General features: G+C 51.6%; 1 protein-coding gene across 3 annotated transcripts in view; it reads left to right on the plus strand.

Annotated features, from left to right (window-relative positions):
* Positions 1 to 22,003, plus strand: part of ABHD12 (abhydrolase domain containing 12, lysophospholipase) — an 85,902-nt gene extending 63,899 nt beyond the window's left edge. For all 3 annotated transcript variants that reach the window (XM_064275682.1, XM_023549941.2, XM_023549943.2), the window contains exons 5-13: positions 4,451 to 4,481; positions 7,389 to 7,434; positions 11,076 to 11,205; positions 14,596 to 14,633; positions 15,338 to 15,417; positions 16,503 to 16,585; positions 17,957 to 18,035; positions 19,419 to 19,546; positions 20,863 to 22,003. In XM_064275682.1, the coding sequence (XP_064131752.1) occupies positions 4,451 to 4,481; positions 7,389 to 7,434; positions 11,076 to 11,205; positions 14,596 to 14,633; positions 15,338 to 15,417; positions 16,503 to 16,585; positions 17,957 to 18,035; positions 19,419 to 19,546; positions 20,863 to 20,902 (655 nt within the window). In that variant the 3' untranslated portion in view covers positions 20,903 to 22,003. The remainder of the gene's footprint in view (positions 1 to 4,450; positions 4,482 to 7,388; positions 7,435 to 11,075; positions 11,206 to 14,595; positions 14,634 to 15,337; positions 15,418 to 16,502; positions 16,586 to 17,956; positions 18,036 to 19,418; positions 19,547 to 20,862) is intronic.
* The last annotated feature ends 1,937 nt before the right edge of the window (positions 22,004 to 23,940 follow it).

Here is a 23,940-nt window from a genome sequence, read left to right on the forward strand (position 1 = left end):
GGCACCCAGAATTCGGACTGCTAGCTTCCTAGGCTGGGAAAGAATACATTTTTGTTTGTTAAAGCCATCCACTTGTGGTATTTCTGTTATAGCAGCACTGGATAGATAACTAAGACACTAACTCATAAAGAGAAGAGGAGGGAGAAATATAGATCAACCATTGACTAATCTTAATGTGATTGATTGAACCCTGCCCTCCTCCTTTTAGTGTGATCAAGGAATATCAGGTCACATGATGGTCTCTGGCCTTCCAGCCAGCCCTATCTTTTGGAATTCAAATTTGGTAAACCTGGCTTCAAGCTGGAAAGAGAGGATTTGCAACTTTGAGTGAAAGAAAAGCCGCTGGTGGAGATTAACTTTGGTCAGGGATTTCTTTAAAGTGAATACTTGGTTTCATGGATAAGGAAAAGCCTAAAATCAAAGCAAGATAACTGCTATCAACTTCTGTCTTTGACACTATAAATGAGAAAATTTTGTGGTTTGCTATGAATGAGGTTCAGTTAAGCAATGCCAATCACATGGTAAACAAAACAAAACAAAACACTTTGCCAGCAAGTCAGTTTCAACTCACAGCGACCCTACAGGGCAGAGTAGAACTGCCCCATAGGGTTTCCATGGAGCGACTGGTACAAAAGACAAAACCTGCTATACCTTCAGGTTTAAAAGGGATATTGTGACTGTCAGGTTCCTCATTTCCTCCCCACTCCTTCCGCCAGAGATTACCTGTGCTACAGGTTTTCTGTGCCCTATGTGTCTGCCCTTCTCACCACATTGTCCCTGCCTGTATCTTGTTTCACTGTGCCTCACGTGGCTCCTCGAGGTGCCTTCTCTGATCACAGAAGTGCAGTCCCTGGCTGGTATCTCCTCCACTCTGTAGGGCACCTGCTGCAGGGTGCAGCAGCCCTGGAGTCTGGAAATCAGAATGTTTTACGTTGACACAGTCTTAAGGATGGCCAGGTTTCTAGTATAACTCACGGGGATCATGAGGTCCAATGCTGCTGAATTACATATGACAGCGTGGTACTGTGTAAAATTGTGAAGGGAAAAGCATATTAATTCAGCTTGTATTTGTTTGGAAACTCTGGTGGCGTAGTGGTTAAGAGCTATGACTGCTAGCCAAAGGTCGGCAGTTCAAATCCCCCAGGTGCTCCTTGGAAACCCTATGGGACAGTTCTGCTCTGTCCTGTAGGGTCACTATGAGTCAGAATCAACTGGAGAGCAGTGAGTTTTTGGTTTTTATGTGCTAGGCCCAGATGAGGGAATGGTAACTGATTTAGACAGGATCTTATCCTCACAGAGTGTACAGTTTATATAGGAGAATCATCCACGACCCCCGCCCCCATGGTAACTGCCACCAGTGCAAACTTTTGTGGCCCAGAAGAAGCCTGTTGACGAATTAGGAAGTGTTCCTACTTAAGTTGTCATAAGCCATCTTTACGGTTGGAAGTTATATAGATGCTGGTAACAGGGACGACTTGCCAGCCCACTGGGCTGTCCTCCTGTTGGTTAGCCTGGGCCTGCTGCTGTCTGCTCAGTTGTGGTTAATTGAGCAATTCCAGATGCAGTCATGATTGTATGTGCAGAGAGAGCATGTGATTGTGCTCCTCACCTCTGCTTCTGTTTCTAGGACCCACGCTCCTTGGGCCACTGCAACTATTGTACACACTCTGGGCACCTCTGCTTTTTTGCTCAATGTAGGAAATTTGGAAAATTTAGAAAAGAGCCACCGGGAACTCTCCCAAAGATAACTGAAAACACTTTGCCGTGTTTCCCTCTGGTCTTGAAACTCAGTCCTTTGTTTTCTTTACTTCTGTGTTACATATGACAGCATGGTACTGTGTAAAATTGTGAAGGGAAAAGCATATTAATTCAGCTTGTATTTGTTTAGAAACCCTGGTGGCATAGTGGTTAAGAGCTATGACTGATAACCAAAAGATCGGCAGTTCGAATTCCCCAGGTGCTCCTTGGAAACCCTATGGGACAGTTCTGCTCTGCCCTATAGGGTCGCTATGAGTCAGAATCAACTGAAGGACAGTGGGTTTTTGGTTTTCCTTGTCTTCTTTGTCTCCCGACAGAAACCTCCCTCCCCTGATACACATACATGAAATGGTCAAATGCTCCATGTAAAAAACAAAACAACTCAGAAGTATAGAGAGGATGAGAGATCCTTCAGCATTCTGTCCCACCTGCCAGTTTGGCTCTTCTCTCCCAAGGTAGCCCCTGCTCCTACTCTAGTGTATGTCCACAATAAGAAAAAGGCAATGACACGACAGAAAAGTGGGAAGAGGTGATAGATCATTCTCAGGCAGAGAAACATAAACATGTGAAACAATTTGTTCGTGTGAAAGAATGTTCAGCCTCAAGAGTAAGAAATAAACTGTTGAAACTCTGGTCTGGGGCTAGAGAAACAATCATTCTTAGACACTGCTGGTAGAAGGCTAGCACCTTTTTGAAGAAAGATTTGGCCTTAACTGCCAGGATGACTGTTGTACACACCGTCAGCCCCCACATCCATATCCAGGAATGTGACCCACAGGAAGCACATGTGTATGAGAGGACATAAGTTGACAGTGGTCACGGCAGCAGAACTTAGATTAGCAACAGGTGGGAAACAGCAAAAAAAACATGCAATGAGAACAAGCTAAAGAAAGTGAACAGCCGCTAAAAAGAATGTACTGGAAGTTGGCTAAGATTTATTAAGTGAAAAAGACAAGCTGCAGAAAATGTGCATGGTGTGGCCCATGTGTGTGTTAAAGTAAATAAGTGCACTTGCTTCTTTGTGCATGGATGGTCTCACAGGAAGCTGAGGGAAGGAACTGGATGGCTGGGCAGGAGTGGGGCAAGCTTACTATATATCCTTTTGTATCTGGTGAATTTTGTACTATATGTATGAGTGACCCATTCTAAAATAAAGTTAAAAGCTATAATTAAGAAGTCCCCCAAAATGCTAAGACTGTCCCTTGCTTTGCATAGTATTGCCAGAGGCAAACCTGGGACCACTTTGGTGACACAAGGAGAGAGTCACTTGTCCACATTGACCCTTCCTGAATAATTTCTTTTAGAAGCATCACCACAAAGCTAGTTCCTATGAGGCAGAGGTTAAAGATGTCTCAAATACCCACCTTGTCCAAACTGCTGTACCATTCCATCATCTCTAACATCAGCCTCTCCTCCCACTTCTGACACCAACTATAAAAGTGGTGTGACAGGGGCATCTGACCGTTAACTTCTCAAGGGGGGAAGGAGAATCAAGACCGACAGCTCAAGGGTGATTCCTGTGAAGCGGAGGACAGACGTACTTCCTCTGTCCAAAATCTTCACCAATCTTGATACCAGCCACCCCTCCCGTGGCACTGTACTTCTCTGCTGGGTTTGGTAATACACTGCAGTGACCAAAAGAATTCACAGACTATACTCACAATTATGGAGTTTATTAGGGAAATAACAGGTTATAGTTCAGGATCAGAAGTGACTCAGGGTACAGTTTTTTGGTCAGGACAGGCTCTTCTCACCCATGCCCCCAGGCAGGCCTCTCTCTGGCCCTCAGCCTCTCAGCCCCTTGGGCATCTTGCCCAGCCTCTGGCCTGCTCAGGCAAGTGCCCAGAGACACCCCACTCTGCCAGCAAACCACCTACCCAAAGGTACTCAGCTTTCTCACTCTGGGTCGGCACACTCACCACTCTACCTCCCACTGGTCTCCTGGTTCTGCTGCCTCTGTTTCTCTGCCATTGTTTCTCTCTGTCTCTCATCATCTCTGGTCTTACATCCGTGTATCTCTGTTTCCTGGTTCTAGGAGCTTCTCAGTGCAGGGATCCTAGGTCCAAAGAACATGCTCCATTCCTAGCTCTACTTCTTGGTGGTAGTGGGTCCCCTCTTCTGTGCTCATTTCTCTCTCCTTTTATCTCTTATAAAAGATTCCACTCAAGCAAGGGTGTGACTTCAGTAAGGTGATGAAAGGTGGTGACTTGAGTAAGAGTGGTAAGGGTGGTGACTGAGATAAGCAGGGTGGCTTGAGTCACACACTCTAGTAAGGTGGTGACTCAAGATACATCCCACCCTAATCCTGCCTCATTAACATAAAGGACAGCACATCACAAAATGAAGATAATTACATCAGACCACAAAAATGGAGGAGGATGATATTATATAACTGCTGAATTACATCATTACACAACTGCCAAACCGCTGAAAACTATGGCCCAGCCAAACTGATACTTAACCGTCACAGGTTCCATACACCCTGTTTGCATAGTCCCACCTAACTGTGTGGAGATCACAAAGACTGGCCAGAGGGCCATATTAAGTAATTCACTGCACTGTACCTCCTTAGTGTGGGATTTGGGGAACAGGTCACAAAAGACCCAGACTCTGCAGTGTGACTCTGGGCCTGACCGCTTGAGAAAATGTGCTAATACCTACTTTTCTTGTTTCTTCTCCCGTGACACTCTAGGGGAGGGGACCACCGTGTGGAGCTGTACAAGGTAAGGCGCAGGCACAGGGTGACACAAACAACCTGTGCACGGGAAGCACAGACCATGTTCTACGTGCTGCTTTCTGACTGTCATTTTAGGAGGCTAGCAAGAAGCAAGTCATAATTTTGAAAGTCGATCATGACTAGTTCTTTTAATATGGCTTTTTATGGAAGTGCTGGAAGGCAGTTCCCTATTGGACTCTGCCTTAAAATGCTTCCCACAGTGCTGTCTCGAGGGTGCTTTTTAAAATCAGAGTGTGTTTATTTTGTGGATCATGTGGCAGATATTGGCAAATTACGTAAAACATGTTTGGAATGTGTTACTCATAAACATGATGAATGAGGAGAGCTCTGTGGTCAGGAAGCTCTACTGCACTGCAAGTTGCAGGGTCACAGACTTGTGCTGGCACAAACATCCCCACATCCAACAGGACGTGCTCTCAGACTCGAATCAGACACTCCTGGCATGCTGAGTGCAGGCCCCCACAGGACTCCCGAGGTACAGAGTAGCTCTCCAGTGGCGCAGGCATCCACACAGGACTCCCGAGGTGCAGAGTAGCTCTCCAGTGGCTCAGGCATCCACACAGGACTCCCGAGGTACAGAGTAGCTCTCCAGTGGCGCAGGCCCCCACAGGACTCCCGAGGTAGAGTAGCTCTCCAGTGGCGCAGGCATCCACACAGGACTCCTGAGGTACAGAGTAGCTCTTCAGTGGCGCAGGCCCCCACAGGACTTCAGAGGTGCAGAATAGCTCTCCAGTGGCGCAGGCCCCCACAGGACTCCCGAGGTACAGAGTAGCTCTCCAGTGGCTCAGGCCCCCACAGGACTCCCGAGGTACAGAGTAGCTCTCCAGTGGCGCAGGCCCCCACAGGACTCCAGAGGTGCAGAATAGCTCTCCAGTGGCGCAGGCCCCCACAGGACTCCAGAGGTACAGAGTAGCTCTCCAGTGGCGCAGGCATCCACACAGGACTCCTGAGGTACAGAATAGCTCTCCAGTGGCGCAGGCATCCACACAGGACTTCCAACGTACAGAGCAGCTCTCCAGTGGTGCGGGCATCCGCACAGGACTCCCTAGGTGGAGAGTAGCTCTCTAGTGGCGCAGGTCCCCACAGGGCTCCCGAGGTACAGAGCAGCTCTTCAGTGGCGCAGGCATCCACACAGGACTCCCGAGGTACAGAGTAGCTCTCCAGTGGCGCAGGCCCCCACAGGACTCCCGAGGCACAGAGCAGCTCTTCAGTGGCGCAGGCATCCACACAGGACTCGCAAGGTACAGAGCAGCTCTCCAGTGGCGCAGGACTCCTGAGGTACAGAGCAGCTCTCCAGTGGCGCAGGCATCCACACAGGACTCCCGAGGTACAGAGCAGCTCTCCAGTGGCGCAGGCATCCACACAGGACTCCCGAGGTACAGAGTAGCTCTCCAGTGGCTCAGGCATCCACACAGGACTCCCGAGGTACAGAGCAGCTCTCCAGTGGCGCAGGACTCCCGAGGTACAGAGTAGCTCTCCAGTGGCGCAGGCCCGCACAGGACTCCCCAGGTACAGAGTAGCTCTCCAGTGGCGCAGGCATCCACACAGGACTCCCGAGGTACAGAGTAGCTCTCCAGTGGCGCAGGCATCCACACAGGACTCCCGAGGTACAGAGTAGCTCTCCAGTGGCTCAGGCATCCACACAGGACTCCCGAGGTACAGAGCAGCTCTCCAGTGGCACAGGACTCCCGAGGTACAGAGTAGGTCTTCAGTGGCGCAGGTATCCACACAGGACTCCCGAGGTGCAGAGTAGCTCTCCAGTGGCTCAGGCATCCACACAGGACTCCCGAGGTACAGAGCAGCTCTCCAGTGGCACAGGGCTCCCGAGGTACAGAGTAGGTCTTCAGTGGCGCAGGTATCCACACAGGACTCCCGAGGTGCAGAGCAGCTCTCCAGTGGCGCAGGCAACCGCACCCATGCTTCTGCTTGGCTGTGCTCTTCATTAGGGGTTGTTTGGGTGTCAGAGCCACCCACGTTTGTCCCCTTTATGCTTCCCGCAAATGGACATCTGCATATGCTAGCAGGGCAAGAAGGAGCATAAGCAGATGTGTGGGTACATTACAGCTCTGGGCTGTTGGAGGGCTTTTTCCCCTTGAGCTTTGTACATTGGATCCCATCAGGGCAGGGGAATGAATGCCTGTGTGCTGGGTACAGAGTATTTCCATATGGTTAGCAGTGGAGTCAACCCTCCATATGAGGAAGAGACTCAGCCCTGCTTGCTGTTTCCTGCCCATGATGCCACCAAGGAATGACATTGAAGTGGGTTTTGTGTAGCTGTGGCCTTCCTGCTCCCCAGGAATGCACTTGAAATGTAGGAGTACCCACTGCAAAGACTGAAATAAACCTAAAGCATTTAGGAAGAGTGGTTTGGGCTGGCCCCAAACAGAATAGATACCTCTGCTCCAGATCAGATCATGTCAAAGAAAGAGACCTGGCAAGTAAGTCCCTGCAGTCTCTCTGCCCTCTTACCCCTCCCATCTACTAGGGAAACTCAGGTTAGAAAACACTTGCCAGATACTGGCACTGGCAGATGAGACTGGACAGTGTTTCCAGGACAGCCCAGTGTGCAGGTCTGCTCATGACGGCATGCACATTCTCTCCCCCTCAGCCCTGAACGGCCACCTCAATTGAGAGAACAAAGTCTGAGAAATGCTGGATTGCAGTAAAGGGTCCCAGGTCGAGGTCAGGGCTCTGGAATTCCTCCTCTTGCCTGTCCCCTGCCCTTTTTGCTAGGGTGTTTGAAGCCCCCCAAGCCAGAAGATCACCATTGAGCTCCCTCCCCTGTGTACAGGACATCAAGGCAATACTGTGGGTGACTTTAGTCAGAGGCACAGTTGCCTTCATCAGAGATGCTTGGATTTGTTGTCAAAAATGTTTATTTTTCACTTCACAGGTGCTGAGTTCCCTTGGTTACCATGTTGTCACCTTTGATTACAGAGGTGAGATTTCTTTTGGAAGAGGCACCTGAGTGCAGTCTCCTTCCGACCCATCCTTTGATTCACAGGTGACCCCTCTGAGCAAACCTAGTGAATGAGGGTAGAGCAGGCTAGAACAGGTGGCATGTCTCACTGGGGGCCCTCCGATGGGGCTCCGAGCATACGCCCTCTCTCAGAGGAACAGACATGTAGGAAGCGCTGTTTTGATTCTCTGCTGGACTCAGATATTCCCAACAGCTTTTATGTTCAGCAGAGCCTGTCTTATTCTGAAAACAAACCAGAGAACTGCTAAGAGAAAAAGGAGTCTTGGTGGTACAGTGGATAAGTGCTCAGGTGCTAACCGAAAGGTCAGCAGGTTTGAACCTACCAGGCGCTCCATGGGAGAAAGATGTGGCAGTCTGCTTCCATAAAGGTTTACAGCCCCGGATATCCTATGACGCAGTTCTCCTCTGTCCTGTGGGTCGCTATGAGTTGGGAAAACGGCCATGGGTTAAGAGAGAAAAAGTATTTCTTCCTTTTTTGAATGAATCATTGAGGTTACCACTTGAAAGGTCATGTTTTTTCAAATCAAGAGTCAACTGTTTGATATACTCTAACAGCATTTTACCTTACAGAGCGTGAAAGATACTTGGTGTTAGTATCAAGCAAATGTTTTAAAAGTGTATTTCTCGATACAGTCCTACAGTAGCAATAAAGGGATGCCTGGTTGTTGTTGGCTGGATGTGGGGGTTGTATCAGCTTCCTTCTGCTGCTGTAACAAATAACTAAAAACTTAGTGGTTTAAAACAACACACAAGCTTATGATTGTATGGCTCTGGAGGTCAGAAGCCTGAAATGATCTCACAGCTAAAATCAAGGTGTCAGGTCAGCAAGGCTTCTTTCCTCCAGGGTGTTCCAGGGAGACACTGTTTCCTTGCCTTTTTCAGCTTCTAATGGCATCCGCGATCCTAGGCTTGTGGCCCCCTTCCATCTTCAAAGCCAGCAGTGGCGGGTCAAGTCATTCTCACTTTGTGGCTCTCTGCCTCTGACCTCCTGCTTGCCTCTCATTTATAATGACGCGTGTGGTTACATTGGGCCACCTGGATAATCCAAAATCCTCTCCCAATCTCAAGGTCAGCAGATTGGCAAACTTAATTCCATCTTCAGCTATAATCCCCCTTCCATGTAGCCTCACATAGTCACAGGTTTGGGGGTTTAGCACGTGGACATCTTTGTGAGGTCATTATTCTGCCTACAGCGGGGTGGTTCTCTCACTTTAGTTCTGGACTAGGGCAAAACTTCAAATGGAGAAGGAGCTAGAAAGTAGTTCCCTCTCCTCTTCTCCATGCTACAGACTGTAGGGTAAAGAAAGGAAGCATCCTTTTCCCTTTCTGCTTCCTGTACTTCTAACAAGGAGTGAAATTCCACAGTTAGCTTCAAGCACTTTCTTCTCAGTTCTTACTGAGTCTTTGTGTTTTTAACCTGTACAAGAAGCTCCTGGGGACCTGACCCAGCAGCACTTTTCATACGTCCAGGGGTGATGTCTCTAGGAGACTCTGCTTTATGAATATCCTTCAGTGGACTAAGATGGAACTGCCAGGAGGGTAAACTGGGCTCCACCCTGTCAGATGCTCCAGCCTCTCCCCGTTCCTCACCTTGCACTCCCCACCCTACCCCCTACCAGCCTCCTCTGCCTCTGTCTCTGTGTCTCTACATCTCTGCACCTGTGTTTCTGTGCCTGCCTCTCCCTGTGCCTGCATCTCTGTCTCTGTATCTCTGTACCTCTCTCTGTGCCTGTGTCTCTGCCTGTCTCTCTCTGTACCTGCATCTCTGTCTCTACATTTCTGCACCTATCTCTGTGTCTGTGCCCATGTCTGTACCTGTCTCTGTCTGTCTCTGCATTCCTGTAACTGTCTGTGTCTCTGTGCCTGTGTCTCCGCCTGTCTCTCTGCACCTGCATCTCTGTCTCTGTCTCCACATCTCTGTACCTGTCTTTGTGCCTGTGTGTCTGCCTATCTCTCTGTGTCTGCATCTCTGACTCTGTCTCTGCATGTCCTGAACCTGTCTCTCCTGCCTCCCCACATTGCTCCCTCCCTAATCAGGACTGTCTGGGAGGCCAGGTGGGTCGCCCTGCACACAGACACTAGGTTTGCTCAGACGGCAGAACCCACTCTTTCTACAGCTCGTGCCTTCAGATCATTTGATGATGACTCACTGCCCAGCTGCTAAAAATGACCCTTGTACTTGACCTTTCCTGGAGACTCAGGGCTAAGTAAGGGAGGCCAGTGGGAAGGGTATTTTTCAAATGTTGATGCCAGGGAAGTTGGTAATGTGGGGACAGAGATATTGGCGTAAAGTCAAGTCCCCTTCCCTTTCTGGGTCAGAGGTCAGAGTTGCCTTGAGCCAGAAAATTGCCTCTTTATTTCCCTTCTTTCCCTGGAGCCTCTTGACTGCCTGCCACCTGTCTGGAGCTGGACGGCAGCTGGGCTGAGAAGTCAGGACCAGGCCCAGTGTCTTGCCCAGCTGGTGTCCAGGTGCTCCAGGGAGCCCCGTGGTCCTTGTCCAGGGTGCCTGGCCTGGCCTGGAATCATTGGTGGGGAAATTGTTTTGTTCCGCCTCCCTGCCTGGGCCGACCATCACCAAGGCCTGAAGTGCCGGTAGGTTGATGAACACAAGTCTGTGGCTGGCAGGGGTCTCGGGGTTGAGTCTGACTGCCCCTGTCTTTACAAATCTGTGGCTGGCAGGGGTCTCGGGGTTGAGTCTGACTGCTCCTGTCTGTGCAAATCTGTGGCTGGCAGGGGTCTTGGGGTCGGTCTGACCATCTCTGTCTGCGTGGCGGTCAGTGGCTGGCAGATGTCTCAGGGGTGAGTGTGAACATCCCTGTCTCACAGGATCAGTAATCAGCTGAGGTCTCAGGATCTGAATGCCCTGTCTCACAGCAGTTCCTCAGGGCTCAGTCAAGGGTGCATGGATGACCTGCTCACTTTAGGGATTGTAACAGGGGTAAGGAGGTAGCAGAAGTAGGAGAGGGGCTTGTAGGGGCATCCCTGCATGTGGGGTTGTGGGTTTTGATAACAGCACCCTCGACCAGAAGAGCAAGAGAATGACCTACCCTGCAGGGAGGATCGAGAGCCACTTGGCCCCAGCATTTTAGGATTTTCTTACCTGTGGGGGAGCTCTAGCCCAGACATGTGTCAGGCCAGCTTTAAGGTTTCTGGGAGGTAGTTTGTTGACTCAGCACTTTGTTACTTGGCAATCAGATTTGCAGCCCATCAACTTAGAGTTACTGCTGAGGGGACCTTGGGTTTGGCCAGTAAGCCAGGGACCAGGGAGCCAGCGTGGGGAGAGTGACTGCTACGGCCCCACATCTGCCCCTGGTTGATGCTGGATAGACAGGCCACCCGCCCTCGCCCCACTACCCACTCTGCCCAGCAGAACAGGTGGCCAGCACTGTGGCTGGAACCTCAGGTAGTGGATCTTTTGCCCGTGCCCTGAGGGACAGCTCATTTCCAGTCTGCTGCAAGGTCGCTTCTCCTGGTTCTGGGCTCAAGTGCTGTGTGGGCCCTTCTTGTGTGTGTGTGTGTCTGTGCACACATGCACATGTGTTTGTGTTGTGTGTGTCAGGTTATGACCGTGGTCTCAGCTCTTCCTATACCCTTCTCCAGGTTGGGGTGACTCAGCAGGAACGCCGTCTGAGCAGGGCATGACGTATGATGCACTCCACGTTTTTGACTGGATCAAAGCAAGAAGTGGTGACAACCCGGTATATATTTGGGGACACTCCCTGGGCACCGGGTAAGTGATTCTCGCATATGCCCTCTGTACATTTGGGGCACTCAGTGGGCACTGGGTGGGCATTTCCTGCATGTCCCCTGTGTACATTTGGGGCTATTCTGTGGGTACCAGGTGAGTAGTTCCTGGAGGATGTGGCCTTTACCAGGAATAGGTCTTTCAGGGGCAGCTTTTCCAGCCCGTAATCTGAAGAGAAGTATCAAAGGGAACCCTGACGTACTGTTAGTACCCCAAATCTTTGCCCTCCTCATCTCTATAGGGAGGAGGTGTTTGAAGCAGCACAGGAGACCATAAAGAGTTTGAGCTGTTTTAACTCCTCAACCCCAAAATGACTGAGACATTATGGGCAGGTGTGGTGGAGGTGCATGTTTCTGGGGGCACAGGTGTGGGGCCAGGCTAAGCCCTCAGGCCATGGACAGACCGTTCTGGTGTTCTCAGGATGCTCTTGGGCTGTCACATCTACCGACTAACTTGAGCAAAGCCTGACTTCGAGATGTGTGTGCTTGTTTTCAAATCCAGTGCCGTCATGCTTCGAGTATGCAGACCGGGGACACTTGTGAATAGATTGACCGCTCAGCTGACACTGGCTTACCAGAGAACTTGTGGGAGGAGGCAGTGGGTGTTTCAGTTCCCACCTCTGCTCAGACAGGGCGCATTTTCATGTTCAGTTTTTGGGCAGTCCAGAGTGTTTCTGAAAGGACCCATTGCTCTCAGTGCCCAGACCCCAAGAACCTCAGCAGACGTTTCCCACCTCACCGCCCTGTGTCTGAGGAAGTGGCCCTCCCAACTCTGGCCTTCCCCTTGGACAGCATCCTACAGTTCATCCTGGAGCTGTGGCTTGTCAGTGTCTCAGGAGAGGGCCTCTTGGTCCTGGGCTACAAGAAGCTCTCCTTCCAAGCTGGCAGGGCTGCCCTCGGTGCCCCTTTCTTGCCCAGCTCAGCAGTGTCCATACTAGCCTTGGTGTATCAGCTGAGGGGAGGGAACTATGATTCAAAGGAGTTTGTCCCAGGTGAGGTTGCCAGAGGGGGCCAGCCAGTGCCTGGGGGCCACCAAGCCCACCCAGTACCCCTCCAGGGGTCCTGCATCCTGACCATAGCCCAGCTGGGCATCTGTCTTCCTGGAAGCCTTCTTATAACCACACAGCTCCCAGAACGCGTTGTTGAGCAGATATCATTTTTTTTTTTATTTTGATTGTGCTTTAAGTGAAAGTTTACAAATCCAGTCAGTCTCCATACAAAAATTTATATACACCTTGCTATATACTCTAATTGCTCTCCCCATAATGAGACAGCCCGCTCATTCCCTCCACTCTCTCCTTTCATGTGCATTACACCAGCATCTAACCCCCTCTTCCCTCTCATCTCTCCTCCAGATAGGAGATGTCAACATAGTCTCAAGTGTCTACTTGATCCAAGAAGCTCATTCTTCACCAGCGTCTTTGCCTATCCCATTGTCCAGTCCAGTCCCTGTCTGAAGAGTTGGCTTTGGGAATGGTTCCTGTCCTGGGTTAACAGAAGGTCTGGGGGCCATGACCATCGGGGTCCTTCTAGTCTTAGTCAGACCATTAAGTCTGGTCTTTCTATAAGAATTTGGGGTCTGTATCCCACTGCTCTCCTGCTCCCTTAGGGGTTCTCTGTTCTTTTCCCTGTCAGAGCTGTCATCGGTTGTAGCTGGGCACCATCTCATTCTTCTGGTCCTCAGGCTGATGTAGTCTCTGGGTTACGTAGCCCTTTCTGTCTCTTGGGCTCGTAATTACCTTGTGTCCTTGGGTGTTCTTCATTCTCCTTTGATCCAGGTGGGTTGAGACCAATTGATGCATCTTAGGTGGCCACTTGATAGCGTTTAAGATCCCAGACACCACTCTCCAAATAAAATCTGTTTTCTAAATAGATTTTATTATGCTAATTGACTTAGATGTCCCCTGAAACCATGGCCCCCGAACCCCTGCCCCTGCTACGCTGGGCTTCGAAGCATTCAGTTTATTCAGGAAACTTCTTTGCTTTTGGTTTAGTCCAGTTGTGCTGACCCTCCCCTGTATTGTGTGTTGTCTTTCCCTTCACCTAAAGTTTTTATCTACTAATTAGCGGATACCCCTCTCCTTCCATTCCCCCTCTCGTAACCGTAAAAGAATATTTTCTGCTGTTTAAACTGTTTCTTGAGCTCTTATAGCAGTGGTCTTATACAGTATTTGTCCTTTTGCAACGGACTAATTTCACTCAGCATAATGCCTTCCAGATTCCTCCATGTTATGAAATGTTTCACAGATTCATCACTGTTCTTTATTGATGCGTAGTATTCCATTGTGTGAATATGCCATGATTTATTTACCCATTCATCCATTGATGGGCACCTTGATTGCTTCCATCTTTTTGCTATTGTAAACAGTGCTGCAACGAACATGGGTGTGCATATATCTGTTTGTGTAAAGGTTCTTATTTCTCTGAGATATATTCCAAGGAGTGGGATTGCTGGATTGTATGGTAGTTCTATTTCTCACTTTTTAAGGAAGTGCCAAATCGATTTCCAAAGTGGTTCTACCATTTTACATTCCCATCAGCAGTGTATAAGTGTTGCAGTCTCTTCACAGCCTCTCCAACATTTATTATTTTATGTTTTTGGGTTAATGCTAGCCTTGTTGGGGTGAGATGGAATCTCATTGTAGTTTTGATTTGCATTTCTCTAATGGCTAATGGTTAATGATCATGAACATTTCTTCATGTATCTGTTAGCTGCCTGAATGTCTTCTCTAGTGAAGTGTCTGTTCATATATTTTGCCCATTTTTTAATTGAGTTATTTATCTTTTTGCAGTTGAGTTTTTGCAGTATTATGTAGATTTTAGAGATCAGGCACTGATAGGAAATGTCGTAGCTAAAAACTTTTTCCCAGCCTGTGGGTAGTCTTTTTACTCTTTTGGTAATGTCCCTTGGATGAGCATAGGTGTTTGATTTTTAGGAGCTCCCAGTTATCTAGTTTTTCTTCTGCATGCTTAGTAATGTTTTGTATACTGTTTATACCATGTATTAGGGCTCCTAATGTTGTCCCTATTTTTTTTCCATGATCCTGACCGTTTTAGATTTAGGTTTTTGATCCATTTTGAGTTAGTTTTTGTGCATGGTGTGAGGTGTGGGTCTTGTTTCATTTTGAGCAGTTATCTTATTCATGGTCTTGCTGGGTTCAGATCTCCTTAATTTTGCTTAGAAAATCATTTTTTGTTTTGTTTTGTTTTATGTATATTTTTTACAATCAGGAAGCATTTGTTTTCTCCCACTGCCCGTAAGCCTCAACAATAACTCAACAGATCCCCAGCTTCTCTGGTTATTTTCAGATATTAAAACAGTTTCATCTAAAACGTTTTATCATAATTCAACTGAATGATTTTTCTTTCTTTCCAGGGTTGCAACAAATTTGGTGCGGCGCCTTTGCGAGCGAGGTAAGAGAGCTTGTCTGAGCAGCACGCCTGCGGTTCCTGGCGTGTGGCCTGAGGCCTGGCCTCCACAGGATGGGCCCCACAGCTCCCACTGGTGGGTGTTTCTGGACCATCTTTGCTCCCCCACAGCTTGGTATTTTGGGGGTACTTGCTGCATTCCAGGCCCTGTTCCAAGTTCTCATGGGGCAGGTGGTGCTGTCGCTCCCATATACGGGCAAGCAGCAGAGGCAGTGCTGGGCTTATGCTAGGTCTGTGTCAGGGCCAGGGTGAGCCTAGCATTGTGGGACAGGAACCCTGGGGCCTACGGTTGCTTTCCCCACACCTGCCAGAGCACTGGGCAGGACCAGAGGCCTTGGCTTCCTTAAGCAACTTCCTCAGCTGCATGGTTGGTGAGCTCACACAGCCCACCTCAGGCCCGCAAGGCTGTGCTCAGCAAGGTGACTCCACAGTCCGTGGCCACACACCTGCCTAGGCGGGAGGGTGCTGTGGAGGTGGGTTCCTGGGTGGGCACCTGGGTTCACTGCTGTATCTGGGAGGCACTTGGCTCCCTGGGGAACCAGAACCTGCAGGCATCTGGGCTGGCACCCTCCCAACTAGGGCCCAGGCTTACAGGGCACTGCAGACAGTGGGGCGTCCTCTGAGGAAGAGTCCATCTTGTCAGCGCTTCTTGCCCACCCCACTGTTCCCTGTTTGTTTTGTTTGTCTAGAGACACCACCAGATGCACTGATATTGGAATCTCCATTCACCAATATCCGTGAAGAAGCAAAAAGCCATCCGTTTTCAGTGGCAAGTAGAGATTTTATTAAAAATTTAGTATTAAAATAATTATTATAGAATGTTAAAATAGTTTTAAATCAATAACTATAAAATTAAAAATTAATTATGGAAATTACTATTATAATATTCTAATAAAAAGCAGATTTATTAAAACTTACTGCCTGTTTAGGCACAGGCCTGGTTGCAGACTGCCCAGGAAGTTTGTCACTTGCGAGGCAGGGTAGGGGCATGTAGTCACAGACCCCTGGCCCTGTGCTGCTGTGGCTGTGGGGTGCAGCTGGGCAGGGGCCTGGGGCCCAGGGGCAGCCTCTCAGGAGTGGAAAGGGTGGACTGCTGCCTCGCTTTCCAGGTCAGCTTTTGAGGATGGCGGGACCTGAGTAAACCTATGCTGGAATTCCAGGCCCTCACCCTGGAGCCTCAGCCTCATTTTCAAAAGCCTGGCCTGGCAAAGCTCCCTTTTGCTCTGAATGCCCAGGGTTTTCTCAGCTGGCCCGTGTTCTGGGAGCGCTCTGGGTCTGCTCACCTGTCCTGATCTCATCCTGGTGTCTGTCCCAGGCCAGAAGAGTCCTTTGTTTTGTTTTACCCTGTTCTTGCTTTTCACCGAAACCTTGTGAGGAAAGATGACCGTGGGTCCCTGTCTTCTCAGGTGTGGCAGGACTAGTGTCTGTTGGAAGTCTGGTTTCTCAGCTGGACTCTGGCTGCAGCCCTGAGGTGGGGCTGTGTGCAGATCAGCCTCTACGGTGGCTGGGTCTCTGGGGCCTGGAGGGGTGGACCCTATGTCCCCAGTGGCAAAACCCATCTGGAAGCCTCTTGAGGAAAGTGATTCTGTGGCCTTTGGCATGTGGTCATGAGGGCGGGGAGGTGTAGGGGTACCCTGAGTCTGGCTTTGGTTGTGGGTCCCACAGTCAGCCTGCTTGGGGTGGGGGTGACCCTGAGCTGCGTTTCTCCTCTGCTTCGTCTTCTGATCTTGCACATGTGTTCCCTTAGAGCCTGGTAGTTACGGACAGCGCTTTGCGAACCCTGCACTTTGACCTTTGCTTTTTGCATGGATGTTTTGATAAACACTCTGAAAACTGTCTCCGTGTTGTCTTCAGATATATCGATACTTCCCTGGATTTGACTGGTTTTTCCTCGATCCTATTACAAGCAGTGGAATTAAATTTGCCAACGATGAGAAGTGAGTACCTGGTCCCTCCTGAAGCTGCTGCTTGGCCACGACTTTCCCCACTGAGCCCAGGCGAGAGCTTGGGTTGCACAGTGCTGTACCCACCCCCTGACCCCAGCCCCGATGCCACTGGGAAGTGAAGCCCTCTTGGATTGGCATCAGCCTGTTGCTGAAGGCTCAGTACTTTCTCCAGAAACCTCGTGTCAATGTCATGACAAAACACGGCACAGCAGAGACCTCCTCCTTTCCTGAAGGACAGGAGGACGTAAGCTTCTCTGCCACAGACGGTGAATGCCGGCCGAGGGTGCCGGGTACATGTCTAGGGGCCAGCGTGCCCTCAGACCCAGGCACTGTGCCGGGCCACGACCGCCGGAGCTGCCATGAGGAGGCTTTCCATCCTCCTGCTGCCACCAGTTCATCAGAGGGTGGTCCAGGAGCTACCCAGACCCCTTCCAGTCCTGGTGTCCTGTTGCTCTGTTATGTAGCAGCTGAAAGGATTTGGATCTTTTGAATTGGATCTATTGAAAATTTTAATTTATTTGTAAATGTTTAGAGCTGGAGTGCTCTGAGTTGTCATTGACACCAAAGATAAAGTAGAGGGTATTGACTTTTTGGCCAAGAGACTCATAATAACATTCGTTTGCAATAGCTTTCCTGGCACACCTACATTACTCAGTTTACAAGTATTGTTTTGTAAATTTTAAAGAATCTTTTGACAAAAATCATTTTCAATTTCCAGAAAATACACAGGGGCCAGACTTCGGTGAATGAATTGACCTTTCAATTTAAATTCACACTCTCACCTAGCTGATGAGGGCAGGGGTGGTTCAGAGGTAGAATTACTGGCTTCTTCCACGCAGGAGACCCAGGTTTGGTCCCCAGCCAGTGCACCTCATGTGCAGCTACGCCTGTCTGTCCGTGGAGGCTTCAGTGCTGCTGTGATGCTGAACAGCTTTCAGCGGAGTTTCCAGACTAAGGTGGGCCAGGAAGAAAGGCCTGGTGATCAGCTTGCAAAAGTCAGCCAGTAGAAAGCTCATGGGTCACAACAATCTGATTCTCAGCTGTTCACAGGGATGGCGCAGGACCAGAAAGCATTTTGTTCCATTGTACGTGGGGCTGCCATAAGCCGTAGGCCAACTCAGTGGCAGCTAACAACAAGCTAGAACAACAACAAGCTAGAACAGATGTTGATAGAAATAGCTAAGAAATCAACTTTTGGTTCTCTAGTAAAAAGAACCCAGACGAATTCAAGACTGTTAAGCAAGCACCACTGAGAAAACCTCCCCAAACCCACATCAGGGTGTGGGAGAACCACGCGTCCCTGGCCCCGGATTCCCGGGCCTATTTTTTCTGTCTAGAAAAAACTCCCCCCTCCCTCCACAGTGTGAAGCACATCTCCTGCTCCCTGCTTATTCTCCATGCAGAGGACGACCCAGTCGTGCCCTTCCAGCTCGGCAGAAAGGTAAGTGTCATGAGTTGCTGCTACCTCTGGCCCAAGCAGGTGCCCAGAGGCCCCAGGCCTAACCCAAGGGCACTTGGGTATGGACTGATCTCCTGGGCCAGGCTGGGCTTAGGCAGATGTGGAGAAGGGTACTGTTGCTGGAAGGGGTACTTAGGGAGGAAGAGAAGGGCAAGTGAGGCCTGTGCCAAGAGGATGTCCTTTGTGCTGCAGGGTGGGGTGAGGCGCCAGCGCCTATGGCACAAGCTGGATGCTTTCACGTGACCCCACAGCGAGGCTACAGACACGGAGGGCCCTGCCCTGCGGACTGCCATCAGGCTGCTTGGGAAGGGCACGGGGGTCCTGTCCTGGGCTGGGGTGGGTGCAGACAGCTGGTGCGGCCCACAAGAGAGAGGAAGCAGGGAAAAGGAGCGAACAGCCCCCGTCTGCATGCACAGGTCCCATCAGGGAAGAGTTTCCTGCAGGAGCAGCGCCCAGGTGGATGGTGGCAGGGAGACACTTGTCTCCTGGACTTGGCAAGAGGGCTGTGCACCTGTTGGCTGGGGGGAACAGGCCCCTTGATGAGCTTTCCCCCAGCCCAAACACCATGGCCCAAGTCAGTAGAGTTGATGTGGAAACCTCTAGTCTGTTTCTTCCTTTTGGGACTGGACTGATACCAGAAGAATAGCATGCCGTCTTGTGGGCCATAGCCTTTGCTTTTGCTGAATTTGGTTCACCTTTGCTGCCTGAAGTACATCTCCCCAGGACATGGGATTAGGTTCGTAGCTGAGAATGGGTTAGGCAAGAGCACCGCCTGGGACTTCATAGTGGTCAGGGGCGGTGTTGAGCCCTAGAAGGGCGGCGTCGGCCGTATCATCAGAGACAGCCCATGACCTGGAATGCTTCCGTCTCAGAGTGGGCTCCTCTCCAGCTCAAAGGCGTGTGCATGCGGTGGGGATCTGGGCATGTAGACAGAAACCTAGGAGATGCACAGTTCAGGCCCGTGCAGCACGCAGCCGTGGAGGGAGGGCAGCTGAGGTGGGGATGAGTGGTCAGCATCTGGCTGGCCTCAGACTGGGGCGCCCAGGTGTCTGAGCCCTTGCCCTTCTTCCCATCCCCATGCTGACACACTCCAGGGGTGCCTTTTGCACTGGGAGCTGCTCTACCTTAGCACTCCCCTGAGCAAGGGAGCAGACAGCCTGGGAGCAGAGATGTGAGGGCAGACAGTGCTGAGAAGCCACCCAGGTCCCTCCAGCACCCCCTGCACAGGCACCCCTGCTACGGCAGTGGGGGAGGGGAGCTGGGCTGCTCTTGGGAGGAACCAGCCTGACTGGTCACTGTTTGAGGGGAGGGACCCTCACTAGGATGCTCATCTCGGCTCTGATCCCTGCCTGCCCCTCTCCCCAGCTCTACAACATCGCTGCACCATCTCGAAGCTTCCGGGACTTCAAAGTTCAGTTCATCCCCTTTCATTCGGACCTTGGCTACAGGCACAAGTACATCTATAAGAGCCCCGAGCTTCCACGGATACTGAGGTGAAATGTTGTCTGCTTGCCTGGGCTTCATCAACCTAGGCTGTCTGAGGCACTCGCTGAGGCCTGGCAGTGGGGTCCTGTGGCCTGGGAGGTGGGGCAGGGGCAGGGGCAGCTGCTGAACCGTTTGGAGGGGCCTCAGTGGGCTAAGAGTCATAGTAATGTGAAAGCCTCCCTCTTTCATACAGAAGGCTTTGAAAGTGCTTCCCCCATCCTCTAGACCATCCATGGTACATAGGTCTGGTGGTCTCCCTGCTGTACAGGCAGACAGACAGACACAGATGGGCACATGAACACATGCCCAGGCAGACACATACAGGCCTGAGCACACCAATGCAAACATCCACACACAGGTGCACTTGTGCGCACACACACACACACACACACACACACACCACGCACATGCACACACTGGGTACCCCAGCTGTGCCCTGGGTCGGACCTTAGGTCTCTTCCCATATCTGTCAGGTTCCTGTCCCTGAGAACACTGCAGACTGGGGGCCCTATCAGGCTGCTGTGCACTGGCTAGAATCCAGGGCTAGGGCGTGGACTGCAACCCAGAGAGCCACTGGCTGTCCCCAGCCTAGGTGCAGGGCCCACGTGTGAGGGCAAGGCCCTGGCTGCAGTAGCAGGGAGTGGAGTTTGGCATGGACCTGCCCTTCCCTTTGCCAGGCCCAGCTCCTCCTGAGGAGCATTTCCACCAGGGCACCACCTGGCCACCAAGGCCCCTCCGCTGGGGTGTGGCTTCTGTAAGACCCTGGACCTCTCAGTGTAAGGGGGGGAGGCGGGCAGTGAGAGCCCCTGGCCTCAGGAGTGTGGCAGCGTGTGAGCCCTGTGAAGACAGTGGCTGGTGCTGTGCTGCCGTCACCATCCGGGTCTGCACGCATTGCGCCACCCACCCCCGCCCGGCACATCCCAGCACAATTCCACTTCAAGCTGAGGTTGCTCTCTGGCCGCCTTGGGACGTTTTAGGGACAGAGCCCATCTCTCTTGGAGGTGTGGCCACATGGTTGTGGAGGTCTCATTGCTTTCTGAAGGGACAGTGAGCTGATAGAGCATTGCTTGAGCAGAGTGTAGACCTCAGACAAGAAGGGCAGCTCACAGACCTGGCCTTTCTTCTCGTGCGTCAGACGCTGCCAGTGCTGTCCAGTTCACAGGAATGCTTTTCTGATGCCTGGTCCTCTGGCCTCTTGCCCTCCCTCATGTGTGGCCTCTGTGTGTTCCACCTCCTCCTCAGGGCCATTTGAGGATGGAGGTGGTGACACCTCTGATTTGGGCCCCTGTGTCGTGGCTCATGGAATTGCTTTGCTCTGATCTAGGGAGTTTCTGGGGAAATCGGAGCAGGAACGTCACCACTGAGGACTGGTTTCAAAAAGGAAACATGGAGACCTCTGCCCCCCTTTCCCTGGCCGGCTGGCACCCTGGGCCCTGGCGTGCCGGCATCAGCACTGCTCAGGAACCCGGCATATGGACACCCGAGGAAGTCCGAGCTGGCACCGGAGGTGTGGGCCTCCATGGACGATGCGCTGGGGTGGGCGTGTGGACCCTCTCACTCTTGAGCCGTTGTTGGGAAGGACTAGTCACAGGAGCAGGCAGCTGCTACTTACTGGTCCCTCACTATCAGCATGGCCAATCCCACCTATCTGGAGCTGGGCGGGGTACAGGGTCTCGGGGCTGGGTGCGGGGTTTCAGGGTCCCCACCTGAGCTTTCCCACCCCATTTGCAGAGAACGGGGACAGACTGGGTTCTTTCTGCCCCTTCCCACCCACACAGGTGGACTCAAAGTGGTCAGTTACCCACCCTCCCCCCTGCTCCGCCCACCCTGCTTGCCTCCTTGGCGGTCACCTTGCCCCCCACCACCCGTTGTGGGTCCTGCTCAACCAGCAGACCAAGGGGTCAAGGTGGTGTCCTGTACTTCCGTGTTCCTCCCATCTGGCCATCTAACCTGGGCTTAGACTGAGCATTTATTTAAGAATAAAACTGTGGTGGTGGTCTGTCGTTTTCTCTGTGCCCCTCAGCGCCCTGGCCTCTCTGTCCACAGCCCCTCCCTCGGTACTGCTCACAGGGCCTGGTGGTAGGCAGCGTTGGCAGTGGCAGCTCATGGAGGCATTGAGGGAGGGGCTTGTTCCCCTCCCTCCTCCTCCAAGACCCCCGAGGTCCCACAGAGAAGGATGCTGGCTGAGGGTGGGCATTTCCTCACGGTGGGCTATGGCTCTTCCCAACTGAGAGGTGGCATTTCTCTAAAACCCAGGCCTAAGTAAGGTGAGCCTTTCACCTGTAAGCTTAGAAAAGCCATTCTTTATACCTGTCACCTGTACATCAGCTGCATGATTAACGTGCTTTGGTCTATCTACAGATACACATATGACAAGTCCCTGGCTACTTAAGAATGCGTGCCGCTGGAGTGGGGGGAACTCTACTTACCCAGTTTAGGTTACATGAAATACATTTATTTACCCACCGGTGGTGTCTCTGTTTGGCTTTTTGTAAAACTCCACGCACTGCTGCTGCTTTTACCCACCACTGTGAAGACTCTGACGTATACAACCTGCTTTGACCCCTCTCAGAGACCTACATTTCAGTTGTCAGGCCAGTTTTACACACCAAATGGCAGTAACATCTCAGAATGTCTCCCAAAGACCAGGGCAGGGTGTATAAATGCCTGCTTTTTGAGTCTGTCTACAGTTGACTCCTATCCATGTGGTATGTGTGTAAGGTCGTGTCTTCCCTCTTCTCAGATCCCTGGACTGGCTAGCTGTCCTCCCCAGGCCCTGTCTGGAACGTCCTAGACCAGAACATCTCAGACCAAAAGTTCACCAGGGCAGGGCCTGGCCTGCTCACTTGCACACCCGGCACAAGCAGCTGGACCATTGAGCTTTGTTTCTTGAAGGGTTGTGTCTAGTGTAGCAGCTGAGATTGGCTTTCAGGCCCACAGGCTGAAGCAGGACACATCTTCTCTCTGAAGCATCTGGGAGCTACTGATGACAGGTCTCAGCTGCCTACCTTCCTAAGGGACTCTCCCCTTGAGGTGGCTTTTGTCATCTGTCTTCTTCTACTGGACAGGGGCTTGCCTCCCACTCCTGACAGCTAAGGTACACGCAGTCTCCCGTCCACCACCTGTGGCCAGCTCAGCTAAGGTACACGCAGTCTCCCGTCCACCGCCTGTGGCCAGCTCAGCTAAGGTACACGCAGTCTCCCGTCCACCGCCTGTGGCCAGCTCAGCTAAGGTACACGCAGTCTCCCGTCCACCGCCTGTGGCCAGCGCAGCTAAGGTACACGCAGTCTCCCGTCCGCCGCCTGTGGCCAGCTCAGCTAAGGTACACGCAGTCTCCCGTCCGCCGCCTGTGGCCAGCGCAGCTAAGGTACACGCAGTCTCCCGTCCACCGCCTGTGGCCAGCGCAGCAGTGCCCCGTACGGCAGAACTGCGTGGGAGACATAGCTGTGTCACCAGCCTCCCATCAGCACTGGCACTGCTCGGGCCCCTGCTAGCAGCTTGTTGTTGAATTACTCTGCCCTGGAGGCCTGGAGAGTCAGTGACATGTGACTGTATCCACCTTTGGGCTGTGCATCCCTTCATGAGAGACGGTGGGGTCTGAGGCTGGTCAGCACAGCCATGCTCTGCAAGCTTGCTGCCTCCAGGTCCCACACACCTGAGTATCCCCATCTTTGAGGCTGGGGAACCTGAGGCCCAGTTCTCCATCTGTCCCCACCACCTCAGAGGACTTTGTGTCCTCACACCGTCCAGGATCCGTCTTCATCCCAGCTCTTTGCTGAAGTCTTCATTTATTTTTTTAACTTTTTGTCTATGTAAGCTGCCTCAGACACTTTATGGGGGGATGAGGCACGATATAAAGAAAATACAAGCTGTCAGCAGTGTTTTTTACAACTGTGAGGCAGGCTGAAGCTGAGGGGGCAGCCCCAGAAAGGGGCTCAGAGGCAGCAGCTGCCGTGGCCACCTGTCGGCTCACCAGGCTGCAGCAAGACTCCACCCAGACCCCCAAGTCTGGGCAGCTTAACTTTTACCCTGGTCCAAGCAATGAAGCGTAATTGTTGGGTGAGGGTACTTTGGTGGGTTGTGAAATCAATTCGTGGGGCATAAACAAAACAGGGATCGGACATGGGGACATCCGTATTGTGGAGCTTCATAGCCACGGGATGTGGTTCTCAGTCCCACAGGCCCAGGGACAGGAAGTAGAGCCCCTAGGCTCTGTCTCTGCCAGCTGCTAACTTCAGGGTTGTGCTAGCCCCTCAGGTCCAGGGTGGGTTGTGCTCAAGGAAGAAGCCTCCAGCCCCCAGCGAGACCTGCAGAATGCCAATCTCTGAGCAATCGAAGGTGCCCTGTCTCCAGCCCCTGCTTGCGTCCTTTGGGTAACACTGTGCCGAGTGCAGGTCCCAGC

The sequence above is a fragment of the Loxodonta africana genome, chromosome 24, assembly GCF_030014295.1.
Source record: "Loxodonta africana isolate mLoxAfr1 chromosome 24, mLoxAfr1.hap2, whole genome shotgun sequence".
Classification (NCBI taxonomy): domain Eukaryota; kingdom Metazoa; phylum Chordata; class Mammalia; order Proboscidea; family Elephantidae; genus Loxodonta; species Loxodonta africana.